This window comes from Schistocerca gregaria, chromosome 9 (assembly GCF_023897955.1).
Source record: "Schistocerca gregaria isolate iqSchGreg1 chromosome 9, iqSchGreg1.2, whole genome shotgun sequence".
NCBI lineage: Eukaryota > Metazoa > Arthropoda > Insecta > Orthoptera > Acrididae > Schistocerca > Schistocerca gregaria.
The window spans coordinates 209,209,708-209,224,714 of record NC_064928.1 but is presented as its reverse complement, the minus strand read 5'-3'; the positions used below and the strand labels follow the sequence as shown (position 1 = coordinate 209,224,714).

At 42.0% G+C, this 15,007-nt stretch overlaps 1 protein-coding gene across 2 annotated transcripts in view; it reads left to right on the top strand.

The window, feature by feature from the left end:
- The window catches only part of LOC126291620 (alpha-actinin, sarcomeric), a 443,231-nt gene that overhangs the window by 367,956 nt on the left and 60,268 nt on the right, over window positions 1-15,007 (top strand). For both annotated transcript variants that reach the window (XM_049985169.1, XM_049985168.1), the window contains exons 2-3: window positions 5,425-5,659; window positions 14,327-14,501. In XM_049985169.1, coding sequence (XP_049841126.1) covers window positions 5,425-5,659; window positions 14,327-14,501 — 410 coding nt within the window. The remainder of the gene's footprint in view (window positions 1-5,424; window positions 5,660-14,326; window positions 14,502-15,007) is intronic.

Below are 15,007 nucleotides of genomic sequence, written 5' to 3'. Positions count from 1 at the left end.
TTTGACGTTTATAAAGTTCGGAACTGAGAAAAGCCATCTCGATGGAAAAAGTCGCTTTACAGTGGTGGTGGTGGTGGTGGTCGTCGTCGTCGTCGTCTTGTACAAGTCTCTTCATCTCCGAATAACTAGTGCATCGTTCATCCATTTATATAAGCAGCAGGATTTTGGAATATGTATTGTGTTCCAACATTATGAACTCCCTCTAAGAAAACGCTCTGTTGACACACAGTCAACATGGATTTAGAAGACATCGTTCCTGTGAAACACAGCTAGCTCTTTACTCGCACTTTGTGTTGAGTGCTATCGACAAAGGATTTCAAATTGATTCCGTATTTCTGGATTTCCGGAACGCAATTGAGACCGTACCACACAAGCGGCTTGTAGTGAAATTGGTGCCCATATTCCAGTTATGTGACTGGATTCATGATTTCCAATCAGAGAGGTAACAGTTCGTAGTAATTGACGGAAAGTCATGGAGTAAAACAGGAACGATTTCTGGCATTCCCCAAAGTAGTGTTATAGACCCTTTACTGTTCCTTATCTATGCAAACGATTTGGGAGCAAATCTGAGTAGCCGTCTTTGGTTGTTTGCAGATGATGCTATCGTTTACCGACTAGTAAATTCATCAGAAGATAAAAACAAATTGCAAAACGATTTAGAAAATATGTATGTATGTATGTAAGGTGCGAAAATTGGCAGTTGACTCTAAATAACGAGAAGTGTGATGTCATCCACGTGAGTGCTAGAACGAATCCGTTGAACTTCGGTTATACGAAAAACCGGTCAAATCTAAAGGCCGTAAATTCAACTAAATACTTAGGAACTACAGTTACGAACAACTTAAATTGGTAGGAACACACAGAAAATGTTTAGGGTAAAGCTAACCAAAGACTGTGTTTTATTGGCAGGACGGTTAGGAAGTGAATCACATCTTCTAAGGATGCTGCCTGCACTACGCTCGTTCAGTCTTTCAGAATACCGCTGCGCTTTGTGGGATCCTTACCAGATACGATTGAAGGTGTACAACGAGAAAATTCAAAGAAGGGCAGTACGTTTTGTATTGTCACGAAATTGGGGGGGAGCCCCCTGAAATGATACACCATTTGGGATGGACATCATTCAAATAAAGGCCTTTTTCATTGCGGAGGAATCTTCTCCTTCGAATGCGAAAATATTTTGTTGACGCAGACCTACTTAGGGAGAAACGATCACCATGATAAAATAAGGGAAATGAGAGCTCGTACGGATAGATATAGGCATTCGTTCTTTCCACGTGCTATCCGAGATTGGAATAATAGAGAATTATGAAGGTGGATCCATGAACTCTCTGCCAGGCACTTAAATGTGATTTGCAGAGTGTCGATGTAGATTTGGACCACCTTAATGTAGCGACGCATGGTCTGCCTCTATAATTTTTACCGCTTACATCTCCTTCCATTACGAAAGCCCGTGATGCCTCAGGATGTGTGATATCAACTAGTTGCCGTTCGTGGACAAATCCTCTACCATCAGCCCCGATAAAAACAGATTTAATCTGACAGGAAGTTTCAAATCGGTGAAAACTTCACTGCAGAGCAAAATTAAATTTGAAACAATTTGTATTCTTTCTGACGTTTGAGTAGTTGTCTAAATTTCACATGAATTTCTTACGTTGCTTTTAACGCCAGAAAGCAGGGTTGCTGGCCAAGATAAGTGTACTAGTATTAAACACATGCCTTAATTAAGGGAAGAAATCTGTGAGAATCTTTTTTACGCCAGAAAGCAGGGTTGCTGGCCAAGATAAGTGTACTAGTTTTAAACACATGCCTTAATTAAAGGAAGAAATCTGTGAGAATGTACGGTTTGAGCTTAATTTTTGTACGGTAGCAGAATATAGGCTGTGGCAAAACCTGAACAGAAGATAATCGAAGCATATGAGATGTGGTACTACAGAAGAATGTTGAAAATTAGATAAAATCATAAGATACAGAATGAGGAGGTTCTTCGAAGAATCGACAAGAAAAGGATACGTTTATGCTGTTACACGCACATAGACAGAGGCGGGACAACAGCTTTACTGCGCATTTAGCTGGGACAGCACTAACCTGCAATGATTTGAGCAGTTGCAGTTTAGACGTAAAGAGACAAGGTTAACAGACGACTGACTGTAATTAATATCTTCAGTGGCTTCAGTATTCAACAATACGGTGAAGTCCGTGCAGTATGCTTTTGCGTCACATATAGCCCAACAGAAAAATTACCATGTGTTTAGCTTAAGAATTTTCATCACTCTTGTTTGTAATTAAAATGCTATGCTAAGTGATTATTTTATGTTTTCTGTCCGGTCAGCTAAGAAGTGTACGGTATTGCCAAAGTTTTGTCGAATATTGTTTCATTCTGTTTAAAAATTGATATTCGAAGCTGTAGTGTTTCTCTGCTCGTCTCTTTTTGACGTCTGTAGTGCAACTGCTCACATCATTGCGGGTTAGTTGGACCAACTGACTGACCAGTTATGTCCAAATTAAATGCGCCGGTACAGTTGTCCGACATTATCGCCCAGTCTATATGCGCCTAATAAGGCATCGAACGTATCCGTACGATAGTACTTGATTGTTCTGGAAACAGCTTGACTTCCGTTCCACGGGAAAGGAAATCCGATGAGATTCCAGCAAACACGAAAGAGCACGTAATTGTAATGTTTACATCAGGTTTATTCTACATCTACATGCATACTCTGCAAACAACCGTGAGGAGCATGGCAGAGCGTACGTTCCATTGTTCCAGATATTAGGGTTTCTTTCTGTTCCATTTGCGTATGGAGCGCGAGAAGAACGATGGTTTGACTTTTTACTATTAATGTTTTCTGCAAGATGATTAATATACATCATGAACACACTTCCCTGGTGTTCATCCGAAGGTACTTCTACATCTGGCGATGACTCCATCCAAGATAACGTGCTGTGTCCTCCCTACCAAAAAGTCCTCGATCCAAATTTCACTTGATACCATATGAGCGTACTTTTGACAATAAGCATAGGTACGGCTTTTCGGAAATCAAGAAACACTACATCTACGTGGTTGCCTTGCTCCAATAGCTTCCAGTATGTCGAGAAAAATGCGAGTTGGATTCCACATGATCGATGTTTTCGAAGTCCATGTTGGTTGGCACTGAGAAGGTCATTCTGATCAAGAGACCTCATTATGTTAGAGCTCAGATTATGTTCTAAGATTCTAAAACAGATCAATGTCAAGGATACTGGACGGTAGTTTTGTGGATCACTTCACTTCTTGTAGACAGTTGTGACCTATGCCATTTTCAGAGAACTGGACACGGTTTTATGTTCGAGGGATCTACGGTATAGTTAGAATAGGCGCTAACTCAGCCGCAATTTCAATATAGGTAGAATCTGTCAGGGATTCCATAAGGTCCCGGAGCTTTGTTCAATTTTAACGATTTCAGCTGTTTCTCAACACCACTGACCCTAATACTTATTTCATTCATCTTTTCAGTGGTACCAGGATCACCTAGGGGCAATTCTCTAAGGTTTTCCTTTGTAAAGAAACGTTTGAAAACAGGGGTAAGCATTTCAGCGTTTGCTTTGCTACCCTCAGTTTTCATTTCCTGTCTCGTTCGCAAGGGACTGGACACTAATTTTGATGCCACTAACAGCCTTTACATACGAATTTCTTAGGATTTTGTGAAATGTCGTTCGACAGTATTCTACTACGGTAGTCATTGAAAGCATTACGCATTGCCCTCTTGATAGCCAAACGCAGTTCATGCAGCATCTCTCTATTTATAGCTCTACGCTTCGTCTTACACCTATTGTGCAGTGATCTACGTTTCTGTAGAGGTTTCTTTACAGTGACTGTCTACCATGGAGGTTCCCTCCCATTATGAATTGTTCTACTGGGTTACGTGTCTATCCAGTGCGTGCTCAACTTTTCTTTTACAAGGTGCGTTCCATAAGCAACGTGACCAAATTCATAAAAAATCATTTATTGAATATATTCGTACAAATAATGAAAAATGTTCAAATTAGCACCCTCTTGCGTCGATACACTTCTGGAATTTCCATGCCTGGAATGCCTTTTCCGGAATGTCCTTTTAGAGTTGATGTAACATGCGTCTGGATGCTTTCAAAAGTGTCCCAAAGTTTTCCTTTCATGACTCCTTTTAACCGAGGAATCAAAAGTCAGCGGGAGCCAGATCAGGACTGTAGGGAGGCTGGGGAACCAATGGGGTCTTGGTCCTGGTCAGGAAGTCTCTGGCAATGAAGTTGTGACTCGGCGCGTTGTGGTGGTGAACTTTCCTCGTGTCCTTTGTGTCGCTTCAGCAGCGCGAGACCTTCCTTTTCAGTCTTTTGAGAACTTCCAAGTAGAAAGCTGAGTTCACTGTAGTCCTGGTAGGTACGAATTCGTGGTGGACAATGCCTCTGACGTCAAAGAAGACAATGAGCATGGTTTTGATCCTGGACTTGCTCATGCGTGCTTTCTTCGGACGATGGGGTGTGCCACTCTGAACTCTGCCTTTTTGTCTCAGGGTCATACTAAAAAATCCACGACTGATCACGAGTGATAACTGAGTTTAAAAAATGAGGATCATTTTCACACATTTCCAACATTTCTCGGCACCAAAGCACTCGCATGTGCTTGCGTTCGTCGGTCAGCACTTTTGGGACGAGTTTGGCACACATCTTTCTTATGTCCAAATCTTCGGTCACAACGCGAAAAACGGTTGTTTTTGGCATGTTTAGAGTTTGTGCTATTAATTTAAGGCTCAGCCGTCTGTCAGAGTTCAAACAATCGCTCACATGCGTCACATTTTCGTCGACTCGAGCGGTTGATGGCTGTACACTGCGAGGTTCGTCGGTGATATCTCGGCCCTCCGTGAACGACTTGTGCCATCGGAGAACTTGTGATTTGGACAAGCAATTAGTCCGAAAGGCATGCTGAAGGAATGGAAACGTTTCGGTGGCTGACATCCCCAAGTTAAAGCAAAAATTGATAGCGTACCGTTGCTCTGCAGAATGATCCATTGTGCCGTGTTACATAAACTCAAAACGGGGTTGACGGGAACGCACGTCCTGACTCTCCGGCAGCACGCAGCCGAATGAGACAAAGAGAGTTTTGAAGCTGACACCCCCTTCACTTAGCACAGCCGGTTACAACACGCCCTGGTGTACCGTTGCGTCAGAAAAGAAATGATCGCATTACTTATGGAACGCACTCTGTAAACTTGAGCCAGAGTTCCTCTATTATGATGAACGCTATACTTGTCACTAGATAGTGTATGTACTACAAGCGTGCGAGAGATGAGCAGAATCGCTGACCAGCTGAGTGGATGCTTTCCTTGTTAGTGTATATGCATTATTGTAGTGGTGCTACGCCATGTTGTTTTGTGTGGAGGCTGACGTTAATTTTTTGCTCTTCCATCTCTGCAGACGTTCACTGCGTGGTGCAACTCGCACCTGCGAAAGGCCGGCACTTCCATCGAGAACATCGATGAGGACTTCCGCAACGGGCTGAAGCTGATGCTGCTGCTCGAAGTCATCTCGGGGGAGACGCTTCCCAAGCCGGACCGCGGCAAGATGCGCTTCCACAAAATCGCCAACGTCAACAAGGCGCTCGATTTCATCGCCAGCAAGGGCGTCAAGCTCGTCTCCATTGGAGCTGAGGGTAAGTCTTGGCAATGAACGTTGTACAGGCGAAGTACAGGGTGTCCTACTCGAAAGAGGCCCCACATACATACATACATACATACATACATTTGCTTAAATTACACTTAAAGGCATGTGGCGTCATCCTGTTGGTACACGCCGAGGGTAAGTCAGAAATAAACCTGTGAGGACGGGGCGTGAGTCGTGCTTGGATAGCTCAGATGGTTAGAGCACTTGCCCGCGAAAGGCAGAGGTCCTGAGTTGGGGTCTCGGTCCGGCACACAGTTTTAATCTGCCAGGAAGTTTCATACCATCTCTCTAAGTTTCTAACTCACACTACATGTGAGAATAAGGGCGCATGCAGTTCATTGACAGGAATTGTCGAGGGAGACGAGATTGCAGCGTGCTTTGGAAGTCTTCATTGGGTTGCCTATCTGCAGGCGCAGTTGAATTCGATGTGATTATGCGGAATGGAATGTTAGCGATGAAACGTAAAGAGAACACAATTTACAGGTGAAAGCTGAAATTGTAGAATTCTGTAACAATAACATGCAACATATTACCACTTTATCTCTGATGACCTGTGTAGGAACGTAATATGTTTCACTGGCACTGAGATGCATAATGTAAGGGTTAACTAGGCAGTTAGAAGCATAAAAAGGGCTCACCATTCCCTAGGTAGACGGCAGAGTGACACGGAGTGCTTTGGATACAAGCGCAGTAGTGCTGTTTCACTGGCCTACTACAGTCTCACCTTGTGCTGTTGTTCCCTCATTGTTGAGTTTGCCACCTCGCCTATAACAAATGCAGCGTATTCACTCCCGGTGTCTTGTTCGTACCGGCTATTTAAATTAGTTTGTGGAAGTTTTTTTAAGTTACTTCCTTAAATATTATAAAAAAAGGGTACGTAAATTTCGTGAAAACATTGATCGATATCCCGGAAGCCCAGAGTCCCGCGGAACACAGTTTAACAAACACTGGTCGAAGAGAAGAATTTCGGTTCTACGATCCTGGTGCATGAATAAACATTCACTGACAAAGATCTACTTCAGTCCGAGTAGTACTCGCGCACTTCGGAGTCCGTACAAAGTTATATAGGTAGTCCATCCATCCTGGGAATCGAGAATTAGACGATTTTAGACAGTTGTCAATATCGATACTGGCAAGATATCAAAATATCCTAGGTAAATGGCCATATCTCTTGAGTGCACTGACTTAGAAGTTTAAATATTTTGCACCAGAAAAGACTTATAGTATGTGACATTTATTTCAGCGTCATCCTAAGAAACAAGGGTCTAAAAGGTTGGACGGACAGACAGCCAGCTAACAAAATGGTGCTGTAAGGTTTCAGTTTTTACTGATTGAGATATGGAACGCCGAAGATTAAATACATTTAATGTATTCGCATCTGTGAACATGGTGAGCTATCAGCTGTATAATGTAGTGACGACAATGAAAATTTGTATCGGACGATGCTCGAACTCGGATTTCCCGCATATCTCGAGCGGTCGCCTTACCATTTGGCTATCTGAGCAAGACTCGTAGCCAGTCGAAAACGTCTATGTGTTGTTGTAGAAACTAGATTGACGAAATACGGAAATTTGGGCCTGGCCGTAAGCTGTGCCAGGGTAGCCAAATGATAAGGCGACTGCTTTTGTGAAAAGTGGAAAATCCGGGTTCGAGCCCCGTCCAACACAAATTTTCATTGTGTCATTCCAGTATACGGCTGACCGTTGTCCATATTTGCAACTGTGAATTCATTTACTGTATTTCATAATGGCTGTAGTTGGCACAGTGCCTGTCCCTTGAGACATGCATGCATGTCTGCAGGAACCTTAGACTGTAAATAACACAGGCGCCACCATATCGTACCTAAAAATGAAGTCGTCGGAAGGGGAGGTGAAAATGAAATGTAACTTCATGGGTTGAGGGGGTATATGATGTTACTTAATTTATTACGAAAGAATCAAATTTACAAAGAAGATATTTTGTTGCAGGTGAGGGCACTATATTGTGGCGATTTGTTGTGGAAGTCAGATTGGTTGTGTTCATTATAATATGAATTGCAGTCAGAATGTGGATTCTATTTAACAATAATGATGCAGTGTAGTGCCACAGCAGTTGAAGTGTTTCGTACTTCTGTCTGGCTTCCTCTTCATTTCCTTATATGTAGAGCACCCTACATCACTCGTAATCTGTGGCACACATGGCATCCGTACTTCTCCCCAGTGATTTCTTCCCTCAGTAGCTCTTCTGCTACTCTTCCTATGATATTAATGTGTCTCGGAATGAGTTGTATGAGTTAGTCTCTTTTTGTTTCGACGTGCATCCAGAGAGAACTGGTTTCCCATATTCTTCTCAACACGTATTTATGGTTAAATCTGTCTCTGTCTCTGTATCTGATCTTCAACATAGTTCCTTAGCACCAAATCTTCACTGCTTGTAGCCATCGACTCTCATTTTCTTACCATCCAGGTTTCACAAGGTTGCAGGACCACACTCCAAACAAATGCATTCATGGCCCGTTGTCTTGTTTCCAGACTAATGTTCTTGCAGGTAAATTTTTGCTCAAATTAAATTGCAGTTTTGGCCTGCTGTATTATGCTCACAATTTATTTCCAACCTCTACCATTTTTTGTGATCCTATTTACCATATAAGTAAATTCCTCTATCACTTTTTTGACTCTTCTCTCCCAATTCCCATTGTTAGAGGTATATATAGTTCTTCAGACCATCATTTTAATCTTACTGTTGTTCATTCTCATATAACCATTATATTGAATTGTAATGGTGTGTGGAAAGCTCCTGAACTTTTGATGGGACAATGCAGCTGCTAATGGAGAGCGATTTTGAAGAATCACTATGTTCATCAACAGAGACAGATTCAGAAGAAGATTCTTTTGTGAATAATTTACACTCCATGCTTGTCAGTCATCTCAGTGTGTAATTACTACTACAGTGGCTATGAAATCGAGAAGACAAATGCCGCTATTTGCAGCCCTAAGACCATTGTCATCAGATGGAGCAGTGAAGCAGCCAACAGCCAAACATGAATGAAATGGGATGAGTAAATATAAATACAAGTAAGTCCCCATTTGACGGATCCAAATCAGAGCTAATGCAAATGACAGCTGTCTGTGGTACTTGAGACTTTTGCAAATGCAGGAATTGGTGGAAAGATGTATAAGTGAATTACCAATCATTTCATTTGTATGTAATTAGAGAAATTTTCACTTGAAGCAAGAGATAACAAGCAGGTGGAAAATGTCCAGAATGCATTTCAAGACTTGCTGTGTTCTCATATTTACCAGATCAATGGAAACAGTAGTTAACATACGTAGTCTGTTGAAAAAATTTTGTTCCGAAACAAAGTTTTATTGTGAAGAAAATGGGTCAGCTATTTGTTACCTCCCATGCCTCAAAATGTGCCAACTTCATTAGTAAATAATACCATTTGGTCTTGCTTTGAGAGAATGTACCAATATGAGACAATTCTAAACTTTTTCGTATATGCAATAAAAAAAATCACACATGATTGCAAATACTGTAAATATTGTAAATAGTACTCCTAACTGTCCCAGAGCCAGTCGAAAGGTCATAACAGAAAAACATGCAGAGGTAACGAATGTATTGGGCTGGAGCAGCTGAGGCATGACCAAAGCATCTTGCACCTAGCAGTCGACCCAGCAAGTATGCCTACATCTACAGTGACACTTTGTAAAGCCCTGTCAAGTGCATGGCAGATGATACTTCTCATTGTACCCCCTATTAGAGGTTTCATCCTGTTCCGTTAGCTAATAGACTGCAAAAAGAATGAGAGCTTAAGTGCCTCGTCATGTGCTGTGAGTAGTTTCATCCAGTTTTTGCAGACTGTATGGCAGTAACATGTTGGATTCTGACGTATATTTCCAGACTCTTCAGTTAGTTCTGGTTTTGCAGGGTAGTTTGCATGTATCTTAAAGTGTGTGAGAGTTCAGTATCAGCAGTATCTCTGTGACACTTTTCCGCTTGTCAAACTGGCCTGTTATAATTCTTGCCATTCATCACTGTACATTTTCAATATCCCCCATTACGGATACCATACACTAGAGCAATATTATGCAACGGTATGCATGAGTGTTTTGTAAACTATTTTATTTTGTGGATTGAATTATTGCAGTACCCCTCCAAAGAACTGAATTCTGCCATCTGCTTTACCTATGAGCCTATATGATCATTCCATTTCATGTCTCTGCAGATTGTTACACCCAGGTATTTGTACGAGTTGACTGATTCCAGATAATACTCAATTGACATTATAGTCACTGCCAATGTACATTATGTGAAGTGCACAGTTCTGCATATCTGAACATTTAGAATGAGTTGCTGCTTTTGGCGAACAATTTCATAATTTCAGCAAGATGTGAATGAATTTTTCAGACACTACTTCATTATAGATAATTGCAGCATCTGCAGTAAGTCTGAAGTTTCTGTTAAAATTGTCTGCCAGGTCAGGTATACAGTTAATCTACAAAGAATATTGCCTACAAAACGCTCTTGTAACCCATTCTCGAATATTGCTGAAATACGTGGGATCCATTTCAAATAGGTCTAACATCTAGGGGATATTGAATGTATATGCAGGAGTGCAGAACATATGGTCATGTGGTTGTTTGACTTGGGGAGTGCCACAGAACTCTGAACACCTGAAATGGCAAGATTCTTGAAATTCAATGTTAACTTTGTAGTGAAAGCTTACTTCAAGCATTCTTTCAGGAATCTAACTCCCATGTATAAAACAGATTCAACAGCTCATTACTTTACAAATGAATTAATGTCTTAAATACTAGATGTTAAGCATTAAAAACCTTCAAGGTTGAAGATGCAAAACTTTAATTATGTTACTGGTACTGAAAGAACCAGAGGTTGTACAGAGTGTCAGGGAGAGCATAAGGGAACAATTGACAGGAATGGTGGCAAGAAATACAGTAGAAGAAGAATGGGTAGCCAGAATGAGATTTTCACTCTGCAGCAGAGTGTGCGCTGATATGAAACTTCCTGGCAGATTAAAACTGTGTGCCTGACCGAGACTCGAACTCGGGACCTTTGCCTTTCGCGGGCAAGTGCTCTACCAACTGAGCTACCGAAGCACGACTCACGTCCGGTACTCACAGCTTTACTTCTGCCAGTATCCGTCTCCTACCTTCCAAACTTTACAGAAGCTCTTCTGCGAATCTTGCAGAACTAGCACTCCGGAAAGAAAGGATACTGCGGAGACATGGCTTAGCCACAGCCTGGGGGATGTTTCCAGGATGAGATTTTCACTCTGCTGCTGCTGGAAACATCCCCCAGGCTGTGGCTAAGCCATGTCTCCGCAGTATCCTTTCTTTCCGGAGTGCTAGTTCTGCAAGATTCGCAGAAGAGCTTCTGTAAAGTTTGGAAGGTAGGAGACGGATACTGGCAGAAGTAAAGCTGTGAGTACCGGACGTGAGTCGTGCTTCGGTAGCTCAGTTGGTAGAGCACTTGCCCGCGAAAGGCAAAGGTCCCGAGTTCGAGTCTCGGTCGGGCACATAGTTTTAATCTGCCAGGAACTTTCAAGAATGGGTAGCTTTGAGGGATGAAGTAGTGAAGGCAGCAGAGGATCAAGTAGGTAAAAAGACGAGGGCTAGTAGAAATCCTTGGGTAACAGAAGAAATATTGAATTTAATTTATGACAGGAGAAAATATAAAAATGCATTAAATGAAGCAGGCCAAAAAGGAATACAAACATCTCAAAAATGAGATCAACAGGAAGTGCAAAATGGCTAAGCAGGGATGGCTAGAGGACAAATGTAAGGATGTAGAAGCGTATCTCACTAGGGGTAAGATAGATACTGCCTACAGGAAAATTAAAGAGACCTTTGGAGAGAAGAGAACCACTTGTATGAACATCAAGAGCTCAGATGGAAACCCAGTTCTAAGCAAAGAAGGGAAAGCAGAAAGGTGGAAGGAGTATATAGAGAGTCTATACAAGGGCGATGTTATTGAGGACAATATTACAGAAATGGAAGAGGATGTAGATTAAGATGAAATAGGAGATACGATACTGCGTGAAGAGTTTGACAGAGCACTGAAAGACCTGTGTCGAAACAAGGCCCCCGGAGGAGACAACATTCCATTGGAACCACTGACGGCCTTGGGAGAGCCAGTCCTGACAAAACTCTATCATCTGGTGAGCAAGATGTATGAAACAGGCGAAATACCCTCAGACTTCAAGAAGAATATAATAATTCCAATCCCAAAGAAAGCAGGTGTTGACAGATGTGGAAATTACCGAACAATCAGTATAATAATCGACAGCTGCAAAATACTAACACGAATTCTTTACAGACGAATGGAAAAACTAGTAGAAGCCGACCTCGGCGAAGATCAGTTTGGATTCCGTAGAAATACTGGAACACGTGAGGCAATACTGACCTTAAGACTTATCTTAGAAGAAAGATTAAGGAAAGGCAAACCTACGTTTCTAGCATTTGTAGACTTGGAGAAAGGTTTTGACGATGTGTACTGGAATACTCTCTTTCAAATTCTAAAGGTGGCAGGGGTAAAATACAGGTAGCGAAAGGCTATTTACAATTTGTACCAAAACCAGATGGCAGTTATAAGAGTCGAGGGACATGAAAGGGAATCAGTGTTTGGGAAGGGAGTAAGACAGGGTTGTAGCCTTTCCCCGATGTTATTCAATTTGTATATTGAGCAAGCAGTAAAGGAAAGAAAAGAAAAATTCGGAGTAGGTATTAAAATCCATGGAGAAGAAATAAAAACTTTGAGGTTCGCCGATGACGTTGTAATTCAGTCAGAGACAGCAAAGGATTTGGAAGAGCAGTAGAATGGAATGGACAGTGTCTTGAGAGGAGTATATAAGATGAACATCAACAAAAGCAAAACAAGGATAATGGAATGTAGTCGAATTAAGTCGGGTGATGCAGAGGGGATTAAATTAGGAAATGAGACACTTAAAGTAGTAAAGCAGTTTTGCTATTTGGGGAGCAACATAACTGATGATGGTCGAAGTAGAGAGGATATAAAATGTAGACTGGCAATGGCGAGGAAAGCGTTTCTGAAGAAGAGAAGTTTATTAACATCGAGTATAGATTTAAGTGTCAGGAAGTTGTTTCTGAAAGTATGGAGTGAAACATGGACGATAAATAGTTTGGACAAGAAGAAAATAGAGGCTTTCAAAATGTGGTGCTACAAAAGAATGCTGAAGATTAGATGGGTAGATCACATAACTAATGAAGAGGTATTGAATAGGATTAGGGAGAAGAAGATTTTGTGGCACAACTTGACTAGAAGAAGGGATCGGTTGGTAGGACATGTTCTGAGGCATCAAGGGATCACCAATTTAGTAACGGAGGCTAGCGTGGAGGGTAAAGATCGTAGAGGGAGACCAAGAGATGAATACACTAAGCAGATTCAGAAGGATGTAGGTTGCAGTAGATACTGGGAGATGAAGCAGCTTGTACAGGATAGAGTAGCATGGAGAGCTGCATCAAACCAGTCTCAGGACTGAAGACCACAACAACCACAACAACAACCACAACAACAACATATGTACATTGGATAAGCAATATTTAATAATTTGCTAGTCTGACACTGCGTATGATGTCATTCATACTGAGGCTAAAGGTTGGCTATTGATTTTGTGGTGTTCGTTCTTTCCATCTATTGAATTATGTTGGGGACATCGGATGATGACAGTCATTGGTTTGCAAAAATACAGTAGTGTTCAAAAAGTAATTATTTCAAATTACCACCCTCGATACACAGGGAAAAACTGCAACAATGACATTACTGTGGAGACACCAGAATACTGTCTGATCCAGAGTATCCGGACACCCTTATGTAATACGGTTTTGGCTACTAGGTAAAAGGAGGCGGGCAGTATTGTGTTGTCAGTAGAGAAGCAGTTACACCAGAGTAGGTCGGTCGGGAGACTTCAATGACTTACTTCGAACGTGGACTAGAAATTGGGTATCACCTGAGTAACAAATCCATCTGGGATTTTTCAACCCTTATAAAGTTGCCCAAGTCCATTCATCTACATCTACATACATACTCTGCAATTCACCATACGGTGAGTGGCGGAGGGCACCTCGTACCACAACTAGCATCTTCTCTCCCTGTTCCACTCCCAAACAGAACGATGGAAAAATGACTGCCTATATGCCTCTGTAAGAGCCCTAATCTCTCTTACCTTATCTTTGTGCTTTTTCCGCAAAATATAAGTTGGCGGCAGTAAAATTGTAGTGCAGTCAGCCTCAAATGCTGGTTCTCTAAATTTCCTCAGTAGCGATTCACGAAAAGAACGCCTCCTTTCCTCCAGAGACTCCCAACCGAGTTCCTGAAGCATTGCCTTAACACTCGCGAGATGATAAAACCTACCAGTAACAAATCTAGCAGCCCGCCTCTGAATTGCTTCTATGTCCTCCCTCGATCAACACTTACTTTAATGCTTGATGTATTGTGTTAAACCTTTAATGTAACATTATTCTACCTCTTAATTAGTAGATCATGAGAGTATTTTTTTGTGGTGTGTGTGTGTGTGTGTGTGTGTGTGTGTGTGTGTGTGTGTGTGTGTGTGTGTGTGTGTGTGTGTGTCTCTTTGAGATGAGTCTAAGGTTGTGAATAATGGCCTGTCCAACTTAATGTCTTGTACTTCTCACAGAAATTGTGGACGGCAACCTGAAGATGACGCTGGGTATGATCTGGACCATCATCCTGCGCTTCGCCATCCAGGACATCTCGGTGGAAGAGATGACAGCCAAGGAGGGGTTGCTGCTGTGGTGCCAGCGCAAGACTGCGCCCTACAAGAACGTCAACGTGCAGAACTTCCACCTCAGGTGAGGGCTCGACACTTGACACACGTTTTCTGTAAATGTGCTACAAATGCACTCGCATACTTTGCTGGAACTGTATTGCTGGGCAGCTGACACTCACTGAGACTTGTGTGTGATTTTATTTCCTGTTTTTATGTTACATGAAAGGTAGTCATAGAAAAAAAAATTAATCATCTTGAAGAAACTAAACTGTGACACTGAAACTTGATGGGATTATACTTCTCCATATTCACCCATCAATGTGACACTCTTTTCTCACTGACATATGACTTGGTGGTGATCTCGGCTGTTCAGGAAATGCTCCTTCTCAAATGTAACATCGTTGTTGGTCTCTGCGCAACGATGTCTTCAACCAAGGAAAGAGGAATGTCACTGCGCGTCAAGTCGGGGGGGGGGGGGGGGGGGGGAGGGGAGGAATGTGATAGCCCTAATAAGTAACATGTGTGAATGAATGAATTCTGTACAGAATGAGCAGGGATGTTGTCCAGCACAACAACACCCTCTCATAC